General features: G+C 44.2%; 1 protein-coding gene across 1 annotated transcript in view; it reads left to right on the plus strand.

The window, feature by feature from the left end:
• The window catches only part of adamts9 (ADAM metallopeptidase with thrombospondin type 1 motif, 9), a 43,102-nt gene that overhangs the window by 18,240 nt on the left and 971 nt on the right, over window positions 1-23,891 (plus strand). Inside the window, exons 23-38 of the mRNA XM_070839683.1 lie at window positions 579-698; window positions 2,426-2,533; window positions 2,617-2,784; window positions 4,971-5,219; window positions 6,535-6,696; window positions 7,018-7,194; window positions 13,062-13,232; window positions 15,008-15,184; window positions 18,307-18,477; window positions 18,708-18,902; window positions 19,482-19,611; window positions 20,468-20,562; window positions 20,975-21,069; window positions 21,299-21,432; window positions 21,858-21,949; window positions 23,001-23,105. Coding sequence (XP_070695784.1) covers window positions 579-698; window positions 2,426-2,533; window positions 2,617-2,784; window positions 4,971-5,219; window positions 6,535-6,696; window positions 7,018-7,194; window positions 13,062-13,232; window positions 15,008-15,184; window positions 18,307-18,477; window positions 18,708-18,902; window positions 19,482-19,611; window positions 20,468-20,562; window positions 20,975-21,069; window positions 21,299-21,432; window positions 21,858-21,949; window positions 23,001-23,105 — 2,349 coding nt within the window. The remainder of the gene's footprint in view (window positions 1-578; window positions 699-2,425; window positions 2,534-2,616; window positions 2,785-4,970; window positions 5,220-6,534; window positions 6,697-7,017; window positions 7,195-13,061; window positions 13,233-15,007; window positions 15,185-18,306; window positions 18,478-18,707; window positions 18,903-19,481; window positions 19,612-20,467; window positions 20,563-20,974; window positions 21,070-21,298; window positions 21,433-21,857; window positions 21,950-23,000; window positions 23,106-23,891) is intronic.

Genomic DNA, 23,891 nt, shown 5'->3' on the forward strand with positions numbered 1-23,891 from the left:
TGACCTGAGTAGGCGTGTTCTTCTACAAAAGCAGTACATAGGGTTATGCACACAGCGTTTAGCGTCTATGTATGTCTCTGTGTGTTGGCTGAGTCTCATCCAAAAATGTGAGATATTTTTGTGCCCCCTCCATCAGAGGATGTGCGCACGTTAAGGTATATTTGAAGTCGTTTAATGAAGCGTGGCCAAATGGTAGTTGAAGCTGCCGCCACACAAGTTTGACCCTGTTTCACTGGAAGCAGTGAGGCAGAAGAGAGCGTGGGGTAGTACCCTCTGACTTGGCTACACTGGAAAAAGGACAAGTTAAATGTATATGAGCAAAGGTTCCTCATATCTGCTTGAAACCTGGATCTTAGGACGTTTGTCAGGGGAGTTGAGGGGTAAAAGAAACCTTTTTATTTGCTAAGCCTGGTTTACAGTTTTTAGTTTTTAATTTGTTTATGTATGGGGGTTGCTTTGTTGGCTCAGATGAACTGTCTGTTTTTTGCTTGCTTTCCTTGTCTGTTTCTCCGTTTTCTCTTTGGCGCACTGTTGTTAATGTTCCCCCGCTATTCCTTTTTTTCCCTCTTTGAACCCAGTGCACTACCTCGTGTGGGCCAGGCTACCAGATGCGAGCGGTGAAGTGTGTGGTTGGCTCTTATGGTGCTGTCATGGATGACACTGAATGTAACGCTGCCACCCGACCCACTGACACCCAGGTGAGGAGGGCATTTTCTTCCTTCCTTCCTCGTAGCGTTTATCCCTCTCCCTGACATCTTTCTTTTAGTTCCCTCAGCTGCTCACAATCTCTTTATCTGTTCATCGCTCTGAGAGCAACAGTTGTTCCATGGTTGAGTCTCAAACCGATTCATATGAGAGAAGGAAGCATCCACAGTCATGCACACTGACACTGAAAACACACACAGACACACACACACACACACATTTCATTTCCACCTGGTCTCAATAAAACTATGTTGTCTGGTCTAGAGGGAAAGACGGAGGGGAAGGATATACCGGCCTTACTATCCTCACATAGAAAGACACAACTCTTAGACTGAAAAGAAAGCTCAAACATTGCAGGGTGATCTTACAGTATCATTCTTCAACACAGGAAAGTTTTGTAAGTATTTACTCATCTTGCCTGTGCCTTTGCTTCAAAACGTCCCTCAGCTGCTCTTTGACAGTTGACCACACACCTGAATAAATTCTAATTCATAGATAATATCACAAGTTACATTTAATGAATGTTCTTCTAATTGCTAATATTTCAAGCAGGCTAGTTGGAAAATGCCACCGTTCTGAACATGTTGCTCCTCTCTCGTCTACCAGCCTGAGAAAGTGCGATTCATTTACTCAAGTTTACATGTGACATTGTTCGTAAGGTTTGTTTGTGCATCTGTTTGTTAAGTGTGTCACACACACAAAGAGCCACAGAAACACCAAAGAAACCTATTTTGAGCTGAATGAAAGTTTTGTTTGGTCAGCATGGGGCGTAAACCCATTTCAGAGGGCTGAGCATGCAGACTCAGGATGAGGCCCCCCTCTAGTCGCAGTGGCTCTTAATTCCGGTGCCTGGGTCGGCAGAGCCAGTGACCCTGAAGCAGTCGCCCCACCTCGTTGTGATTCTAACCAGCCAGCCATGAAGTGGGCCACCAGGCCGCCAGTCCCACCATCACCAGCCACCAAGCTGGGCGTAGAAAACAAGGGACAGATAGATGGATGGAGGTCTGAGTACAAGGAGGAGAGGGGTGGAGGCAAGAGATGCCGTCCTCAGTACTTCCACACGTAGACTGCACTGAACACGCTATGAATGCTGCTTGGGCCTACTATGTGATTTGTAAGAGGATCATCGCAAAAGCTGACAGGACGGACGGGAAGTGTGCGTACAGCTAGTTTAAGTGCTGCCATGTGGACTACTTGTTTCCATTAGGGGGCAAAGTGTGGAATGTGGAGCCTGTTCAGAGCCTGTGTGACCTGATTAAGGCCTTCATTCCTAGAGACTAGGGGTCAGAGGGCACCAGAGGGCATGAGGGGAAAAAGAGGAAAGGGCGGAAGGTGAGGGACAAGGGGGTGGATTAGGGGTGGAGTTTACAACCACGCCAGCATGGGCATTGGAGCCCTGAATACCACTCCACTATGACCTGTTATGACAGGGATCAGGGCTTTATGCTGAGTGGCTTACTGCCACAATCCATAGTTTGAACTGACGGGGGGACCCTGTTAATGTTGTTTTGGTAAGATGGGGGGAAAGGGTTGATGGGAAACACAACTACTCTCAAACATTGAGCTGAAGGAATATAGTTTAAGTTGTTGATGACTGTCCCATGTCAGAGGAGCTATCTCTGATATTCATGGTATTTTGTGGTCAGGGACAGATGTTGTTACAGTATATTCATTTTGTTAATCACTGCATGAATGGGTGTATGTGTCCTCCCTTCCACAGGACTGTGAACTGGCCCAGTGTCCCAGCAGCCACCCTGTTCCCCCAGGGACCAAAGTCCCCTCCCACCAGGGCCACAAAACCCAGTGGCGGTTTGGTTCCTGGACCCAGGTTGGTTGTCCTGTCACATCTTCGAACATCTTCAACTTTTTGTTGGTTTCCAGCTTCTAAACACTTTCTCTTCTGCACAACAGTGTAGTGCCAGCTGTGGCAAAGGGACACGGATGCGCTACGTGAGTTGCCGTGACAATCAGGGTGGTGTGGCAGAGGAGTCGGCATGCGCCCACCTACCAAAACCCCCTGCCAGAGAAGTGTGCTCAGTAGTTGCCTGCGGACAGTGGAAAGTGCTGGAATGGACAGTGGTAAGAAAACCACCTGTCATCACCATTTATTCACTTGTATCTGACCCAGTTATCATGTATTATGTCAAAGTTACAATGTTAACAGCTGCACGTAGATTTGTTTAAGCTAACCGAATGTTGTAGAGGACATTTTCAAATAAGTGGAAATTTGGAAAAGAGTTTTCCTGTTGAATCAATAAGCATTTTCCCTCAGATCTGCCTCTCATTATACTGACAGACAGAACTGTTGATTAACCTAAATAGTGTGTCTTCAATATTGCCATCCAGATGTTTTTTTTTCTCTGAGGTTCATTTATTGCAGTGTACTCTACTTGATTTTTCACCAACGCTGACAATTAGTGTCTGCAAATGCTATGTAGATGTTTGTGTGAACAAAGATGTGGAGACAGGGTGGCAGCTGGAAGGCAAGTGTGTATCGAGGTTTAGAGGAGGGCTAGAATGAGGATAGCGACAGAGTGTGTGTGTGTGTGTGTGTGAGAGAGAGAGATAGTTGGAGTGAGGCATACGTTTCTGGAGCAGGGAGAAGCAAGGGGCTGCAGCGAGGGGCTCCAGTCTTGTTTACAGATGTTTCTCATCAGAGTCCTGGTGATACAGTACAGCCAGACTGCAGGTCTGGTCACCATTCACACACACACACACATACATGCACACACATACGTGTACCATCAAGCCAAAGACACTCATTGACCCCCCAAAAGGAAATAGTTCAACCCAAGGCCAAAAAAAGATTTCAGAGGCCTATTCCAGCCACACACACACACACACACACACTAGATTTACTCACCCAAAGCAAAATAGCCTTCCTTATCTTGCAGTGACAGAACACTCCGATATGCAATGATTTTGTTATTGTTCTCAGGGCCTGCACAGCCCATGGCTTGTTATTCAGCAGCTTCATTTAGTATCACATCATATACATCGACTAAAATCATACAGTATCTAAAATCATGTGAAATCCATAACATTGTGACGGAGCAGTGTAAACCTCTGGACACTGTAGCCCCAAGTGAGGTTTTTTTTTTTTTTTTTAGAGTAGACAGCTGTTGCATAAGTATGATAGATCACCCTTTTGCAAGACAGAAAGTGGACTCTGCTATGGAGGAGCTGAGTGAGACACCGTCACTTTTCCTAAAAAGAAAGATGAGGTCTCAGGTCCTTCAAAGAGATACTACACTCTCAGCCAGTGCCAGAGCGATGGCCATTTGTTGCATGTCATGTTTAATTGGAAAGAGAGCTGTGCCAGCATCGTCGACACGTCCAGCCTGCTTTCAGTTTGTGTTGAGCCGTGCCAGGGGTGAGCTTTCTCGTTATTTTTGATTGAGAAATTTTGGGGCAGTTTTTAAGGCCCAGCTGAGCAGCGGAGAGCTTCCACTTTGGTGGCATCAAGGCTTCATCTGTATGTAGTTGACACAGTTCTGCTGGTCGCCTCTGGTTTTGGCCTTCGGCGAGGCTTTGTGATTGGTTTTCAATGGAGTGTTCAGCTGGAAATGGGCTCAACGCCTCCATATGTGAGGCAATAGGAAACATGTTACCAGATCAGGAGCTAGATGCTGCCCCCAGTGAAAGGGCTTAAGCACTGCGGGATCTTGAGATTTACTGTTGGATCTATGCAGCAGCTGCAGTAATTCATGAAGTGCCTTTTACTGGGAAAAGGGGGCTGCTCTTTTCCCAGTCAAGTGTCACCTGTGGTCACAAATTTTGAGTAGTGCCCGAATAGGTGAGCTTAGATACACATGGAAGGATGGAAAGGAAGAAAAAGAAAGTATCTTCTGTCCCTTCAGCCAACCTCACCCACCAACATCGGAATAACGTACAGATTAGAAGGAACTCGTACTTTTATTTTAGCCACACACATCACTCTCTACCATGTAGCAGTGCATGGCAGTGGCATTTCAAAGATCTGCTTACTCAACCCATTTGGAGAGCAGAATTAATGGATGAGAGGACTATTAATGATGGTTGAAATATTAATCCGCATTAATCCTTTTGTTTCAAAGTTGTCAGGCTAAAGAGCCAATGCTAAGGACTCATGTTGAGCCTTTTATACCATTAGTAGTTTGGTATGAGTGGCTCACCTTTTTCCAGGTCCTTGTCTACACCATGACTATTATGACACGAGCATATGCATTTGTGCTCATGGCTGAGCTCTTCATCCACTGTCTGTCTGTGTGTCTGTGTGTTTTCAGTGCTCAGTAACCTGTGGCCAGGGGAAGACGACACGGCAGGTACTGTGCGTCAACTTCAGTGACCAAGAAGTGAATGCTAGCGAGTGTGACCCCGACGATCGTCCTACCACAGAGCAGGACTGTGCTATGTCTCAATGCCCGTCCCGCTCCAGTGAGTCCCGACCTTTCCCGTCCTCACCAAACGGCAGCAACAGGAACAACCTGCCCCGTAGCCAATCCCACCAATGGCGGACTGGACCCTGGGGCGCGGTGAGGCATCTTCCACACAGCAGCATCACATCACAGCCTTTTCTCTGCGACGTAACGTTTTAAACATTGTGCTTAGTCTTGAGCAGCCAAAGCCTCGGATCAATAGAGGAAATTTGTTAGAACACTTGGTCACACCAGGGACTATTCTTTTCACGCACACAATTACCTCATGTCACTTTTCTGTTGTTGGTGAGCTAACTTTACTAACTTTCTTTCTGGCACTGAAATATTAAAAAAGAGAAATGATCTATCAAAGTGAATTCTGACTGCAGTATCACAACATTTCATACAGACTGTACTGAACTAACTGTTAAACGCCAGGCCCTCTAGTGACTGAACCAGTGGTGGAGGATTAAAGGAATACTGGAAAATATGCCTATTGGATGAGAAGAGTTATATAATTTTCAAGTCTGTGCGGTAAATATGAAGCTATAGCCAGTAGCTGGTTAGTTTTGATAACAGATATGAGATCAAATAAAACAATAACAGCCTCTGGCTGTAGCTCTGTATTTACTATATGGACGTGACTGTTTTATAGATCTTCACTTAGCGATGAAGGGTCAAACTGTTTCTCTAAGGTGTTCTAACTAAATGTGTCCTCATGACGCCAAGTATTATCTATGTCCCTTGTGCTGCAGGGACTCTGGGTGGTTTAAGCACTAATATAAAAATGAATGGTTTGTAAAGCAGTGCTTTTCCTCCTATAATGCATTTAAGAGGGCTGCAGGTCCTCTGCTCTGTTTAAGACAAGGCCTTAGCCTTTGTGATGTAACACCTCAGGATAGCATGACCCAAGAGCCACAGGCTCCCCCCCATGGATCTCTTGTGCTGTTCGGTTGTTTTTTAAAAATGAGTTAGTGATAATCTCTGTCCAGAAATAACTTAAGTAATTCTGGGAAGTGATCAAAGCTATTTCTGGCGACTCTTCCTTCCTCTGTCCTGAGGATGTGTATTTTTATATAGCAGCAGACGCGGTCGGTCATTTGATATGATGAGATGAGTCTCAGTATTGTTCTCTGAATCTGAGAGTGGGGCCTTTTGCGCACACAATGTATACCTCATACTGCACATTGATTCATTACAGTTTGAACTGTGTGAATTTAACCTGTGATTTTTTGTATGTCCACAAAGACACGCTGATCAAATACAGCAGTTGGGAGTTTTACTTTGGTGCGTTTTACTTCATCATGTCTGAATGAAATGTAGATAATCTACAGCCTCGGCCTCTGGTACTTATTTCCACCTGTGCACTGAGCATCTGTTTGTGAGAACCCTCTGTCTGACAGTGTGCACTCTTTGCTCTCTGTAACAACAGTGCTCCAGCACATGCGCAGGAGGTTTCCAGCGGCGTGTAGTAGTGTGCCAGGATGAGAATGGGTACCCTGCCAACAGCTGTGAGGATCGCAGCCGGCCCAATGAGCAACGATCCTGTGAGTCAGGGCCATGTCCTCAGTGGATCTATGGCAACTGGGGAGAGGTAAGACAGACGCCACTTTACTGCTGTTTACATCCGTTTGTAGCTTACTGTGGCTCTCGAGTCTTCTTGACAGTCACTGATCTAAACACTGGGATACTTGTTTGTGTGTGTGACTAACTGCTAACTACTACTGATGCAGGGATTGTTTAGTGTGGAGTTTAGAAAATGCATTACAAATCAGCTAAGGCTCAGTTTCTCCATGTCTCACACAAAGTCCGATCTATTTGCACTGTGAATAAATGGCCCCTGTTTATGTTCGCACTCAAACTCTTTCCCCCGTTTCCATTAATAAAACCCGACCTCTCCTCCTGCTGTCCTCAGTGCACCAAGCCATGCGGAGGTGGGATAAAGACGAGGCTGGTGGTGTGTCAGCGTCCAAACGGCGAGCGTTTCAACGATCTGAGCTGCGAGATCCATGACAAGCCACCAGATCGTGAGCAGTGCAATACTCAGCCGTGCCCGTCTAGCCCCCACTGGAGCACAGACCCATGGAGCTCGGTACGCTCATAAAAAATACTCTATACCTTGTTTTTCAACCTCACATTCAAATACCTGTAGTCTCACTCTTTCACAAACAGTCTTAAAGGGGCAGGATGACTATGGTGCTTTTGCACTGGAGAAATTACACTCCCGCTTCTCTACTTTTACTTTTAACCCCCTCCAACTTCCTGCTCCCTCTCTGGTGCCTGCGATTGGTCAACATTTCCTCAAGACATTCGGAAAGTTAATGTCTGTTGCACTTACATGGCAGAAATACGCTCGCTTGCAATATGCCAAAAAAGTACAACATCACAAAACACTTCAGTGACAGCTGTGATCATAAGAACATTTTTTTTTTATCAGTCCTAGTTACCATAAAACTGTTGTTGAGCCTTGTATTAGTATTTGAAAAATTCAGGATCACTTTGTATCACAATCAAAGTTAGTTTTGTAAAATAATGTTTTTAAAGATAATTTATTAAGATATTTTTTTCCTTTTTATCTTTTGTATATAGCATTAACTTTAAAAGGTGATTTATTTTGTGTCTTAGCTCTTTGTATTCGCACATTTAGCCAATCGTTGTTCATATGCAAATACTGATGAATGTTTTTGTATATCAGGAATATACAGTACGATGCCTTGTTCTTTTATTATCCAAAGAATGGCCCATAATCTCCAAATATGTGGTGCTACACAATGTAGTTGATGTTCTGTTCTGAACATTGAAAGCACCAACTCACATAGGGCTGTGTACTATATATACATCTTTGTACTATATACATCTTTGAAATGGCTATTGTATCAAGAATTCAATTTGTCTCAAGGCACATGTGGTTTTTTAGAGAAGTTACTAATATTATTTAGACACTTTATTTTACAGTTTATGTATTTACCCTCTGCTATTAAAACAACAGTGGTGTTGGCCCCAAATTACATTGGCATTGAAGCAGAAATATGTTGACTCAAAAGTTTCCTGAAACGTCCAGTATCAGTAGTAAACACCAGCAAACAGCAGCCGTACAAGCACTGTAAAATAAAGTGTCTCACTGAGTTTGTGGTAATTAGAACTAATAGCCATTGTATTCCAGTTTGGCAGAGGGTTTTGACCCAGATTTCCTTAGTGTGGCCAAAACAATAGGTTTAAAGCTCTCTGCTCCAAAGGTGCTTGATATGAGTGTATTTATATTGTGTTAGTTAATGTTTTCTTTGTACAGTAAGTACTTGGAGTTGCTAAATATGCTATGCTCAACAATACCTCACTTGGAACAAAACACAACTCAACTAGCCATTAAACTATGATAACCTACACTACAGTGGTGCTTTGGCCAAACAAGGGAGATATAAGATATAAATATCAAAAATGAACCATCATACTTTTGGTCAGTTAGCTGTTTATTGTGGCACATTGCTTTTTGATGCTGCCTTCTCTGTACTTTTTTTTTATTTCTTTCCATGAGCAGTTAACGGATTGATCAGATTGATCAGCCAAATGCAAAGTGTATCACAGATTTGATGAAATAATGTTGAATTGTCTTCGATTGTCCATCAAACAACTTGCTCAACCTTTCAGAGAACGGGCTGTCAAAATGTCGTTCTTTGAACACATGATACCTGTGACCACAGGGGAAGTTAATAGTGTTTTGTATCCAGAGCTCTCACTCTGAGCCAACCTAATGTGTCTACCTCAGTCTCTTTTATGATTGCCCCCCTGCCGTATCTTTCTCTCCCTTGCACTGGAGGGGTTTTGGCTGGCCAAGATTAAGCATGAGTTGTTGAGGCTACCCATTGCAGTTGATGGCCCTAAGCACAGATCCAGGATGTGTGTCATCTCTCACCTTGTAATTCTTTTCATCCTGCTGAGGACAGTGAAAACTGATCCAGAATCTGTGGTTAGGGGCAACTTTTGCCTGCAGCCCACCCAGTTGACTCCTCCTGGTCATAAATGTCTGTACTGACATCACACCTTATTTTAAGGGCCTGTTAACACAGCAGTGAGTACATTTTTTACCACACATCATTTACTAATGAGAACTATTGCTTGTAATGACTCCCACATGCGTGATTGTAAGGCAGCGTCAAATCACATCTAGGTTAAATCAGTGAAGGTAGAACACAGTATTAACTCAGCACATCCTATTATTCCTGTTTAGTCTCATTTGTCAGTTTTAGCAGTTTGGCTCTTTGTGGTCAACCTCTTGGTTCATATAGCAGTACAGATCAAATACCATATCAACAGGCTCTTGAAATAAGTATATTTGTATGTCTCTTATTCACAAATGGCAGTATTAGTCTGTGTTTCAAGAAGATTTCTGTACATTTATGTAATTACTTGTATTTATTGTTACTTCATTATAATGTTATGTCAATATTTAATTTTTTATGGATTTGTTGGATTTTCTGTTCATTTCCAGAAAAGGTTACGATTAAAGTGAAGTAGAGGTACTATCAAAGGCTTTTTTCATTCTTGTTTGAACAAAAAACATTGTGGTAACGCTTTAGATTCAGCATCATTTTTCCCAGGTTACAGCGTCTGTGTACCAGTACAGTACACACTTAGATGTGATGTTAGGGAATGAATAGCTAACAATCTGGGAACTTAACAGAATTATGCTGCACATATATATATATTTTTTTTTACAAACAGGTGTGCACTCTGTAGCACTTTTTAAATCAACTTTGTTTCATTTACTAGAAAACAACATAGTCGGCTCATTTCGAGGCACGAAGGCAGCACGTCTCTTTTAACTGTAAAATAACTTACAACTATTCAGTGGATCCAAAACTGAGCAAACCTAACAGCAAAACCACAGGCAGTAGCTTCACAAAACTTGATCTCCATGAACAACAGAAGACTGAAAGCTGCCACTTTCAAAACCAGCAAACAGCAATAGTGGGTGAGTGCTCTTTATGACCTGTGTTTGGCTCTGAAGGATGGTCAGGCTCATGCACCCTGTAATATGAGAATAGGTTGATAAATACCTACAGTATAAATGATTGACTGAAGTGCAGAAACTGGTAGCCCCTCGTTCCCTAACTTCCCATCTTGTTTACTTACGCGTAACCTGCTGTTAAACAGTGCAGAAATTGGAAGAACTTGATGCTGCATGCCGCAGGCCGTGATCTAAAGCGTTACCAACGTTTTTGTCACATGCAGTGAGCTGACCACGGTCGCTGCAGACTGATTGTCCAGAGGAGTCAGAAACAAATACTTGGAGCAAGTACCAACCTCTAACAACATTCGTTTCACTAAAAGTCTCGCTGCTTGCAACATTGTGAAGTGCTGCTAGGGTCTAATTCTTAATGTTTAAGACTAATGTTTAACTCAAGATTAGCAACTCTAGCTTTATGGTAATTACAGTGTGTTTGTGGATGAGGAAGTGTCCTGTATTATTTAGTGTTTTACCTTATGGCAAAAAAGAGAGGGCTGGCAAATAGCTTGTAAAGCAGTCCTCCCCGCTAGTCTATTCAACAGGGTGTTTTTCCTGAATGAAAACGCACAAATCACTGAGCAATATCCTTGTTGTTTTATGCGGTCAGGGCCTCTGCTGACCTCTTTCAGCGATCATGCTTTTACCGTCCGTGTCAGGAGTTCAAAGCTCTTTCCATCAAGGTAAATCTTTGTCCTGCGAGACAATGCCTCAGTATACCTCCCACTTCATTTATTGTGTTCATTCACTCCTAATGCCCACCCCGGCTTTTTCTGGGCCGCCTGGTGACGCGTGCTCGGCCATGAAGTTACCAGCGCCCTTTGCCCCTTTCTGTCAGTCCCCTCTACTGTGGGCTAATGCGCGTTGATGACAGTGTACCAATGTGGGGGCCGGTGACAGTGACTCGAATGACGGGGGCCGCCAAGCAGACAATGCAGTGGTGTATTGGTGGGTCAAGGGTCACGTTTGATCTGGGGAGGGGCCCCTTCTTGGTTTGTCCCATCAGCACAGGCAGACTTCTGGGAAATTGCTGTGATCCCGCAGGGGGAAAAAAAAAAACCGAACCTGAGCTGAATGGGATTCCCAAACTACACTATGCTGACACTTAAAAGCGGCGCCTGTTTTCATACCACATGGTGCTGACAAATGATTCGCCTATCTTGATTTTTATAGCTAAAGTTGCATGATTTGAATTATGCATCATAATCACCTGAACTGCACTTGGAAGCTAGCTCAGCCTGATCAGTCTGGTGATTGAAACTGTTTAAATTCCCTGCAGTGATACAGTAAATGGACCGCACATGCTGCATATAGTGCTTTTTTTAATTTCAACGGACAAATCTCATTCACACACTGATGGCGACGGGGCTGCCATGCAAGCCGCTGGCCCGCCCATTGGAAACAACTTGGGTCATTATCTTGAACAAGGACATGTGGACAGGAGGAGCCAGGGATGAAAGTACCAACCCTGTGATTAGCGGACAACCCGCTCTACCTCCTGCAAATAAAACTGCTGCAAATAAAGTTGTTTATTTAGTGTTTTTATTATCTGATGAAGTAGGATGTGTCAGGCTGAAGAATGTGTGTTAGTGAACTGCTCCAGATATTTACAAAACCCCAGAGAACCTGTGGTTAAAGTTAATGAACCCTGCATGGGGGGGTCATGTACTGATAAAACACATGGTGTTTTAATGTAACCCATTTGTACTGGTTCTCAAGGTATTCTGGAGCAATTCAGCACAATATAACAGCAGGAAAGCCCTTGTAAAAAAAGTATGTAAAAGTTTTGAGGAATGACCTGACATTTGAATAGAAGAGTCTGGAAGGCTGCCGCGGATTGTAAACGCTTTCCTTTAATGATCTGAACCTTTACTGGAAGGCCCAGTTTCTCCTGTGATGACCCACTTACTCTCCACAGTTTGTCAGGAACGAATGTGTTTCTACATGTTGTGTTCACATAGTCTTCGTTATAGACAGTTAGAGAACTGTCGGATTTATACGTCGACCATGAAGTAGGTTGTCTCCTTGCTGCAGCAGTTCATCGTGGGAGGTGCAAAAGAAACATAAGCAAGACGTTGAGTGTAATTTTTATTAAAATGTAATCACAGCAACATGCGCGCTAGACATCTCACAGTGTTGATATGACTCGTTTGCTTTATTTCTTGGCAGAACACAAAATGGAAACATCTGTTTGTCTTTATTGATTGAGTAAAGGGAAAAGCCACACTAATAACATGACTGATTCCAATATGTCTAGTGCATCATAAATCATATAAATGGGATGCACGGTTTTTATAAAGGGGAATGAGTATTTTATTAGCCCCTCCTTTCATGAGCCCCCCCCTCCCCCTAAACGAGGTGAGAGGTCACGGCGTGTTCCTGTCCAGTACAGTCCCTTGCTGGTCAGGACAGCACCACACGCTGGGCCACGTACCCGTTCAACTCTGAGCCTGTCGCTTCCCATCCATCCCAGCATGCAACGCCCCCTTTGATTATCCGAGCACAGTCCAGCCCTTCTGCACTCCCTCCTGTAGTACTGCTGTGTGTGTGTGTGTGTCTGCCTGTCACACCGAGTTAGACTTCCAGTAACTCGGTGAACCCGGAGGTGAAACAAACTGCTGCCGGAGTGATGCGGCACGCTTTGCTATTGGACCAGTTACCCACGTGGAACTGGGACTCATCTCACCTTTTTTTAACCTCAAAAAAATCCACAAAATCAACATTTACTTGTCCAATAAATACTTAACTTGTTTTGAATTATAGCTGCGCTGTCTCTAGATTCAATTAAGCCTGACATTCAACAGATTATTCGCATTGTGAATCCCATTCATGCTGTTTGACTTGAGTAACGCCGGCCGACATCTGAACTTTCATTGGTTTGGAGTGTGTACAGTTTCATCATAAGAACATACCTTTTGATTTCACTTTAACGCCTTCTCTCCTTTGACATTTTGCAGTGCTCTGCCGATTGTGGAAGAGGGTTCAAGTCCCGTAAAGTGAGCTGTGTGACGGGGTCGGGTCGCCCCGTCCCAGACGAAAACTGCCAGCCTGCGTCCCCCAAACCCAGCAAGCAGAGGCGCTGCCGCGGTGGACGCTGTCCCAAGTGGAAGAGTGGCAACTGGGGAGAGGTAGGGACTCCTCGACCCGGCTATAAACACTCCTCTACCACTCTTGTTCTCACGCTGCCAGACATGTAGGCCTTTTTTCCCCCCTCTCTTTCCTCTCTAATGCTTCGCAGCTTGCTGGCAAGTATGCGCATATGTGTGAAAACATCTGCAGCTAAGCTCGAGTGTATTTGTGCACCATGCCAGGCCACTAACTAAGGCAGGGTGCTTGTACACATCACATGGTGGGTTACCGGGCTGCAGCACAGGCCTGTGGTGGCTGCTAACGGGGGGTTTTAGGGAGTTGCAGCAGTACAGCGAGTATGGCAGCAGGAGGTATGTGCACCCGTCTTTGATCCTAGCTTAACTGATGTGAAGCCCAGCCAGTATAAATCTAAACCTCTCATCTCTATATTTTTCTTCCGCTGGCCGTCACTTCTCTCTTCTCTCTGTCCCTTTTATCCTCCTTCTCACTGTTGCTCTTTCCCCAGCTGATCACTTTTTCTTTCAAGCTCTCTCCCTCTTTCACTTTTTCTGCCTCCCCGATGACAACCACATGTTAGTCTTTCCTTTGAATGTCCCACTAAAGAGGCAACCCACTAACGTCATCGTGCCCCAGATACCATCCCAACGAGCACCTGGGCTGCCGGAGAGCCTGTCGCCTCCTCCCTCCTCCCCCCCAATTTACTCTCCATTTCCCCCTTTTTCTCCCTTTCTCTCGTGTCCTCTTTCTCTGAATCCACTCCGCTGGCCAAGAGTCCAAGCACATCTGTGCCCCGTACGTCAGACAGGATGTGCGTCTGCTCCAAACAGCTGTGGAGCAGGACGCACGGCAGGAGAAAACGACCGCTCCACACCGGGCTCTTGGTCATGTACAGGACGGCGGATGACACACAGCAAAATAAACAAGGACATGTAAATACGTCTGTAGCAGACTGGTGCAGTTGTTTAGATTCAAGTAGAAGCTGCTGAAACTCTGGAGCCCATCTGTTGTCACCTCAGCTCGATCATCTGGATACGTTTATCACTTCCTGCTCCCTTCTATATGAATATGAGCAGTTACGATGATGGACTCAGACATTGTATCAGACCCACTCTCTCTCATGTTTTACTCCTCAGTTCAAAGCTACAAAAATCCCTACTTATGTGAGTCGGTATGTTCTCTAAGTCATCAGCATTACAGTGTCACACAGTGCAGGTTGTTCAGAATCATCAACATGTGTCTGAAAGAGAAAAGATACGAGGACAGTTACTGTTAAATAATAAAGACACAAGGTCGTGAGCGTGATTGATTCAGCGCAAAGCAAATTCATCATCTCTCTCTCACTTTTTTGTGGTTTCACTAAAAACAAAAAAGACGCTGCTGTAGCCCTGACGATGTTTCACTAAACCATCCACTTCTCAGGCCCCAATGTGAATTCATTTTTTTGCAGAACAAAATTCATACATATATATAAGATATAACACGATTTAAATATGAGCATGGAGGTTTGAGTGCAGTTATTCTAACTTGACACATTCCCTTGATATTACTCAATAATACGACTTTGTGTGATGCATTTATATGTTCAAATTACAGCTAAAGTGACTCGTGCTTTGCTTAGTACAGAAAATAAAATACAAAAATGAATGAACATTTTCTAGACCATCTAGATTATTCCCTTAAATGCACTCAAAACATCAAGTAAAAGCCATTAAAAGTCACAATATCACTTGATATGCAGTAAAACAACAAACTTAAACGGGGATATAAAGGATGAAGAGACATTTTCAAAGCCCTCACCTGTCCTGTTTTTCAGTGTTCGGCATCGTGCGGCGACGGCGTCCAGCGGCGGGAGGTGTCGTGCCAGGCTGGAGACCGACGGAGCGCGCCGGAGAGCGGCTGTGCGCAGCGCTCCAGGCCGGCGTCCAGCCAGAGCTGCCGGGTGGCCGAGTGCCCGTCTCGGTACCGGTGGAGGGAGGGAGCGTGGCAGACGGTAAGCCGAGGAATGCCTGGGTAGAAAAACATGCAGTTTGACCAGTCTGTCTCCAACCGGAACAGAGCGGATTTGCTGTCTGTCTGTCATATCTGGTGAAGTATGAGTCGCTGCTCCAGCAGGAGGCCAGAGAGGAGGAGAGGAGGAGAGCTGCTGCATGCCTCTGATGAAAATCAGATGATCAGGCTTCCCCCCCCACCTCTCTCTCTCTCAAAGCCCAAGCCTCTGTGCAAAATGGACAACACCGGTCTGAAAGCTGATTGGCTGGTTTAGAAGCAGCTGAAAAGACAAATAAAGACACCTGAATTAAATATCTAAGCACCAGTGAGCCAATGCTGCTACTGCATTGAAGAATTAGCCAGCTTTTTATCATGAGCTGCTAAAGTTCTGGTTATTATCCTCATGAGTGATTTGGCTCTCTGCTCCTCTCCCTGGTTTGAAGTGTCACCCACATGTGCACCAATCAGGATTTAGCAACGTTTGAATCACAATGTGATGCCAGTTTTTGGAGCTTATGTCTCCAGACTGATGCCAATAAAAACTGATCAAACTGCGCAAAAACAGTCCTGATGAGGCAGATTTTATTATTATGTTAAACTCTTTTTGATCGTTTTGATTGTTTTAATGCTATTAGGAAGGTTCTTTATCAGAGTTGGGTATTTTTTATCATTATTTTCATCTATTTTTAATCAGTAGAAATAAATATAAGTGTGTGAAAACTATTGTCTGCTCTGAGAACACTCAAAGTTAGAGACATGCTGCTCATTATAAGACTGCAGTTGAACTGAGGCTACATTTAATGGGCACATCCCTGCTGAGTAACATTCAGAAATGTTCTATAGGCTAGAGGCAGCAGATCCTTGTTAGGAGTTGGGATTATTAGAACAGGCAGCTGCAGCGGGAGGTTCTTCTTCACTGTGTTCAAATGATGTTGAATCTGGGTCACCAAGCAGCGTGAAATGTCTTTTTTGAGCAGAAAGTCTAAATTATTCTGGAGAAGTGTTTGGAGCTCCCTGCTCGGTGTCCCAATTAACAGCTGGAGGTATTTTCAACAGTTCACCTTGCAGGGGTTAAGCTGCCTATATGTTTTATCCGCTTGCACTGACTCCTCAAAGCATAGATGATGTTCTGCTGCATTTAACTTCTTTGCACACGTAGCTTGTTTCCATGGGGACTAGTGTTAGTGTGACATGTTTTCCCTTATAGCTTTGTCTCCCCGTCGTGCTGCGTTAGTTCGTTCCTGCATAGTGCAGCGGCACAGCTCACCATTGCACTTCCAAGTATTTCATTTGTTTGACAGTGTTCAACATGTAAAAGGTGATGAAGACCAGCTGCAGTCGGCTGCTTTCGTAACACCACTGAGTTCCTGACTCAAGTGGAAGCCTCTCCGAGTCTTCGCTAAAAGGTTTAATGCTTCAGTTACGACTCTTACGAGCTTGAGTGTCGTGATAGTCGAGTTACCTGGTTCTAGTAAGACATCCAGGTGCAGGTGGTCTAATCTATGGATTTGAACTTGCGGTCAAGTAACCACTTCATCTAAGGACTCAACTTTCATAGATAAAGCGACACCCACTTGCTTTCTGAATTGTTTTGGATGAGAAGATCTCATGTTTGTACAGGAAATATGAAGCCATCCATGAGATGGTTATCTTAGCTTAGCATAAACACTGTAAGAGGGGGCAAACGGCTAGCTTCAACTTTTTCAGATTTAAAAAAGAAACTTTGGAAACACTGGATCCCTGCAGAGCTCTTCTGTCCTGATTGAAGGAACAAGTAGTCCACTATTCTCATGGTGAAAGTCTTTTTAATTCTCATGAAGAAATGTGAACTGGAAAGAATCGGTGACACCAGAAAAAACTAGGGTTAACTGGTGTTCAAGCTGTGTGATTTGGGTTGAAAAAGTATCTGACGTGGGTTGGTATTGGTATGAAAGGGCAAACAAGACGATGGGTGTCTGCCACTGGGAGAACTTCTCCTTAATTAGTTAAAATTACCGACTGCGTTGTGATAGTCTTCCCGTTTAGAGGACAGCATGGCTGCCACAATAAGGCAGCTGCTTACTGTTAGTGAATGTTGGCTGAGACCTTTCAGCGGACACATTGTTGGCATGGACTGTAAACATTTTCAGCAGTTTAAAGTTATGCAATCACTTCTCAGAAGTTCGTCCTCAGCTCAGGTTCCTCTGCTCAACAACACAGTGCTTTCACAGCTATTATCTCCTGCTCTGACATCTTTATATGCAGTACGCAAACTGTGCCGTGGCTTTCGGGAGAGCTCACTTTTTTATACGGTGTGCTTGCCTCAAAAAGAGGACTGACTGTGACTCTTGCTGCAAGGAAACATTTATAGCTGCAAGCATTTGTGATAGATAATAATAAAGTTAATGACCTCATGAAAACCAAAGCCAACGCCAAAACTAACTGAAAAACCAGAGAAATGAATAATGGGGATTCAAAGTACTAAGAGAGACTGAGTAGGTTGTTTTTTTTCTTTCTGATCTTTAAGTTGGAGCGAGTGATGTTTATGATGTTAACGCTACGATGGTGAGGGCAAGCAGAGCATGCAAAGTGATTAAATTAACCCTTTGACCTCCTCACCAAGAAAAAAGCAATGAAAAAGTGTATTCTTTATATATTTTATTTCCTTCCTTCGTTTTTTTATGAACAGACCCCACATTTTTTGAAATATTGGCCTCTACCAAACATGTTTTCAATAAGATACAGTGAGTCAAAATGTGCTCTACCATATGGTTGAGCAGAAGGTTAAAGGGTTAAAGTGAATCAGTGATGAATCACTCTCATTCATGAATCATTCATCAGCAATGGCCTGATTTCATGCATGTTTCATGACGATAAAGATCCGAAAAAATAGAAATGCATGTCAAATATAGCATATGGTCAATATTTTAACAAGAACGTTATCATATTGAGTGTCTTCAGGGCTTCATTCCCATGTGGTGAAGCTATTGTTTCACAGCTCTCCCTCCACATCGATGCTTCCTGTTCACAGCTGGACAGATGCTTATATAATCAGGTCCACTTTAATAAAAAGAATCTATAACATATGAAGGCCGTAATGTTTCCACTCCCACGTGAACTGCCATCTTTGTGTCCTCTCTACAGTGCAGTAAGTCGTGTGGAGGGGGCCACAGACGTCGAGCCTTGCAGTGCGTGGACCACAACCAGCAGGAGGTCCATGAGATGTACTGTGTGAACCAGATCAGACCTCCAGACATAGAGAGCTGTAACAACCACGCCTGCGAATTCATCTGGATCACAGGGGACTGGACCGAGGTGAGCGCCAAAGAAGCTGTGCACCATTCAGATGATGTTGTCCCACTAAAAGCTTTGAGGTCTGGATTTTTAAAAGTCCGTCTGCTCTGAATAGGCAATACTTTTTCTCTTCAAAAAGACCTTTCATGTGAATCACCATCTTTAAATCCAATGATGCGGAAATGACAGAAATCACCCATGTTTCCTGTGTGGAATACTGTTGTTATTTCATGATTTATTCTCTCCTCCAGTGCTCAGCCAGCTGTGGCCAGGGCTACCGCCAGCGTCTGATCTCCTGCAGCGAGGTGCATGTGGAGAATGACAACTATGAGTACGGCCATCAGTCTTTGTCCAACTGCCCCGGGACCCCACCTGAGAGCTACATGCCTTGTAATTTGGACCCGTGCCCGCCTCCGCAGGAGTGGAGGGTTGGCGTCTGGGGAGCGGTGAGCAAATCCATGGTTCTAAAGAAGAAGCTCTGATTTATCAGAGAATGATTTTTATGCAAGTTTACCTTACCTCGCCTTTTTGTGAGACGAAACTATATTCATTTGTTCAGATTGTAGGTGGTATTATGCAGTAGTTCAATGAAAACTACACCGCCTGTTTTTATGCACATTGTCAATGTGGAATAACCAGAATTTTAAAAAAGTTTTGCAGAAACCTCTTGCACAACAACACGCATTAATTCTCATTTTCTTTCACAGATTTTCTGGAAATTCAGTTTAAATTTGCATTAAATTTGGATGGAAACTTCTACGTCTATAAATGAAGCAGCCGTTTATGCACAACACTTTATATACATGAGGCGTCACAGTTTTCATTAGCACGAATGAGGCCACTTTTGAACAATATAGCACCTTTAGCCTCAAGCCGTGTCGTAGCCAAGTGGCAAATAATCTGTATTGAAATGAAAAATGTGCGTGCACATCCATTTTTTTTTTTTGAAGGGACCACTTTGCAGATGAAAACTGCTGACAGACTGTCGTCCTTCACACTGTTACGGTTCTCTGCCTCCCCTCCAGTGTTCAGTGAGCTGTGGTGATGGAGTAATGGAGAGGACGGTGCAGTGTGTCTCAGCAGACGGTCAGGAAAGCAACAGGTGTTCCAGAGACGCCATGCCAGAGGCCAGAGAAGTCTGCCGCAATCCAAGCTGTGAGTGCTGCGCGAAACCTGCCGCTCTTTTAACCAAGGTCAAGGCTCCCGGGGCTACTGTTACCATCTGGCTCAGAAATGGCAACAAAGAGGGAGGCCTCACACAGATTAAGCAGCAAAAAGTTATTTTATTCAACTAAAATGAATAATCTAAACAAGTCATCAATAAACTGTGTTCATATAAAGGGATCAGTCATGTAAGTATGTGTGGATGAGTGAGGATGTGGTGTGGTGCATGTTGAATGGTGCAACAAACCAAACAAAGGAAAAAGGTAGGTATGCTGCGAGCCCAGGGAGAGAGAGAGAGAGACTCCCAGAAGGGGAGGGCTATATGCCTTTCTGGAGGCCGCCGCCCAGTTGGGCAGGTAGACTGAGAAGCCTTCCAGCTCCACCTAGCAGCCCAGCTCCCAGGATCTACAAAATAGAGCATAGCACAAAAAGCAGGAGTGGGAGGGTTCGTCACACTACAAACAGGCCGACTGAATGCACCCCAAATTCCGGTATTAGGTGTGGCTCGACGTGATCCGGTCATCTCAGAGATTTTGGCCTTTAGTGAAATATTTATGATTTGAAGCAAACATCAAAGATCCACTGTCCAGAGTATTTACTTCCCCACGGTAGGATGGGACATCAAAGAATGAGTGGATTTTCATTTTCTTTGATTCGATGCAGCGATTTTTCACACTTGACCTAACTCCTGAAATTTTTTTCGTGCATGTGTGTGTGTGTGTGTGTGTGTGTGTGTGTGTGTGTGTGTGTGTGTGCAGCCCGAGTGCCTGCGTCTTGCGTTGAATATTTGCATAATACACTACTTGTATACCTACTTATTTCTTATTTCCTCTTTTGTGTCTCCAAGGCCATTTGCCCTCGAGCTGTCAAGACATCCGCATCATGAACGGCCCCCTCCCAGACAGTGAACACTTTCTGAATATTCAAGGAAAAACACTCAAGGTAAGATTATACGGTCTTATTACCTCACAAATGCACAGAGTAGAGTTTATGAAGCCAAAACGTGGTTTATCCTGACGTCTTAAACACTGAACAAACACACAGTGCTTGTGTGACAGTGTATGAACCTGGATCACAGTATACAAAGCATCTCTACTAGCTTTTGTTTATCTACACTTTTAGCGCTGAGGTCAATTCTTTGACTTTAAATAGACTTATTTTACTCTTTTCCTCACTGTCATTGTTGTTCTTCCTTCCATAATCTGTATTTCTTCCCTACTTTTCCTGTTTTCTCTCTTCCATCCATCACCTCCATCTTTTTCCTTCGCCCTTTGTTCCCCCCTCCTCCTCCTCCTCCTCCTCCCTCTGGTCATCACCTCTCCTTTTTCTCCTCCTTCGGCTGTTTTCTCCTCAGGTCTATTGTGCAGGAATGCAGACAGAGTCTCCACAGGAATACATCACCTTGACGACAGGAGAAGCGGAGAATTTTTCAGAGATCTTTGGCTTTAGGTAAACAGCTAACTGGATAACAATGAGAACAGCTTGTTTGAACACAAAATCTCCTGGCAGAGTTTTTTCTTCTTCTCTGTAAATGAAGAAATTCCATGGAAGTGTAAAATTGAGCTAAGGTATTTTGTGTGTGTGTGTGTGTGTGTGTGTGTGTGTGTATGTGTGTGTGTATGTGTGTGTGTGTGTGTGTGTGTGTGTGTGTGTGTGTGTGTGTGTGTGTGTTTCAAAGGCTCAATGACCCCACCCAGTGTCCAGCCAATGGCTCCAGGAGAGAGGATTGTGACTGTCGGAGAGACTACACGGCCGCCGGATTCACCACCTTCTCCAAAGTCCGCCTGGATCTCAGCAACATGAACATCATCAGTGAGAGGCTCACACACACACACACACACACACACACACACACACACACACACACAGCAGTGTTAACTTACATTACTCTAAAATGAGAACTTCCTCTGCCATTTAATTATGTCCGTGCTCAGGAGGGTTAATGGGCTCAAGATGTCTTTTAGGTTCATTTAAGCAACAGACAATTACAAGGCTAGAGGGGATTAAACAGAACTGCTCTAAGTGGATGAAGTTATACTGATATTAGGCCTGACCCTAAAACTAAGGCTAGATTTAGACCAGTTAAATAACACAAGGCTCGGTCGTTATGGCAGATGTAAGCTATCATTACAAAAGTTCATCTGAGGTCCCACTGATACAAATTTCAAGATAAACACTCTCAGAGAGCATTTGTCACGTCGGACTTGACTCCGTTGTTGGTTTATCTTGCCGCACAGCTACAGATTGGCGGTTCGCTTTCACCCGTGAGGGCAAGAGTGTCCCATTCGGTACAGCTGGAGACTGCTACAGCGCCGCACACTGTCCACAGGTGAGAACAACAGCGGCTGCTCATTTACGTGACAGGAGAGGAAATTCACAACTAACTGTTGACTTGTCATTAATGTTGTGTTTTATTTTTATGTTTGTTGTGTGTTGGTAACTTGATGCTTACACAGAACCGCCTAGGGAGTCGTTTGTAGAAACTGTTTGTAAAAAATAGATACTGTGTATGTGATTGGATGAAACGTGTGTCGAGCACTGTCTAACACCAGTGTCGCTCTTTGCTCTTCTTTTAATGAGTAAATATTATTATTAGTATATTAGTGATATATTTCAGATACTTTAGCAGTATGTATGTATGTTTACCTCTTAGGAGACGCCATAGTTGTTTTGGAATGAACATACTTAAACTAAGAAGTGGACGTAGCCACATTGATGTCCCCCGTTGGTTTGTGGACTACTATTTTGAAGCCTTGAGGGTAGCATATTCAAAATCGCCATCTTGGTTTAACGGCTGCTGCCATCTTGATTTTGATCGGTTAGTCACAAGGTAGTCCCGTCCTGGAACACTTTGTTGGCTATTTTACTCTAAATGGGACCAAAATTTACTCCATGAACTTCATGCTGTGCTGAAGAAGACGTGAAACTAAAGACATAAACTCATTAGGAAAGTGTTTACTGAGGTAATAAATCAAGTGAGAAGTCATTTTCACATAGACTTCCATACAATCAGACTTCTTTTTGGACCCCGTGGAGTCGCCCCCTGCTGGTCATTAGAAAGAATGCAGCTTTAGCACACTTCCAAACCGGCTTCACTTTTCAGACGTGGACGCTGTATCCACTTTTTTTTTATATATATATATATGGGAACGATTAGATGCGTCTCTCTGTCGTCACACCTGAGCAGCGCCTGCAGCTTGCACTGATATAGCAGGCTCATAACCTGGAGCCTGGTAAAACAGATTATGTCATAATCATCTTACCCTCCTACACTTAAAAGTCTCTCTTTCAAAGCACACAGTGAGAGTTCATAACCTCCAATGCATCTTTAAACACATTTTCTATGTAATATCTTATCTATATTCTCTCTCTTGTCTCAGGGGCGGTTCAGGATCAACCTCTCAGCAACAGGTTTTAAGGTGGCTGAGGGCACCTCTTGGTTTTCTCAGGGCAACTATGCAGTGACTGATATCCAGAAATCACAGGTACTGGCATTATGCTGCAACGTTCATATGCTGCAAAATGATTGTAATCCCTCATTCATACATGAGATAAGCACATTCGGTGAGGCCCTGAGCACCTGGCTTGTTAAAATACAGAACTTTAAAGCTGTCTCTCTCTTTTTATCTTACTGCTTCTCTGTTCTGCCCAGGTATCTCTTCTACCTTGTCCCCCCTCCCCTTCGCTATTTCTCTTCTCTGCATGTCCACTTGGCTTCAGAGCTCAAAGTGGGCACAGTCCCAAGTGGGGTCTGTATTCCCCGCTCCACTTCTGCCCATAAACTCGCCGAAAAAAGGACCCTTACTGGGCAGCTGCTCTCTCAAGTGCCCCCCCACCCCCTTCTCCCCAACCCTCCCTTTTGAAATGGAGATCAAGCTGGAGAGTGCTTTTTGGCGAGGCGAAAACAGGAGGCGGTAGTGATGCCAAAAAGTGTTCACAGTCTGATATCCATAGCCGGCCGACCCGCTCTGGGCACTCCAGGCTCTTTAAATGAAGCCAGGTTGTGACAGCGGGACGGAGCGAGCACTCCAGAGGAGATCAGACAGACCACTCACTGCACGCTGTGGCTTTCATGCCGTGGGATAGTGTTTTCGGTGCGCTTGTCTCTCAGTGTTTGGGTGAAACCGTCCATTATGCCGCATGTTAATGATGCTCGTGAAGTGCTTGCCGTTAATTAGCTTGTATTTTGAGCTCATTGCTGAGAGCGATTACCCCGATTCATACCTGGTGACAACCTGCGTGGTGGGCCTCACTCTTTGTGGGCTTTTTGA

This window comes from Pempheris klunzingeri, chromosome 2 (genome assembly GCF_042242105.1).
Source record: "Pempheris klunzingeri isolate RE-2024b chromosome 2, fPemKlu1.hap1, whole genome shotgun sequence".
Taxonomy (NCBI): Eukaryota; Metazoa; Chordata; class Actinopteri; order Acropomatiformes; family Pempheridae; genus Pempheris; species Pempheris klunzingeri.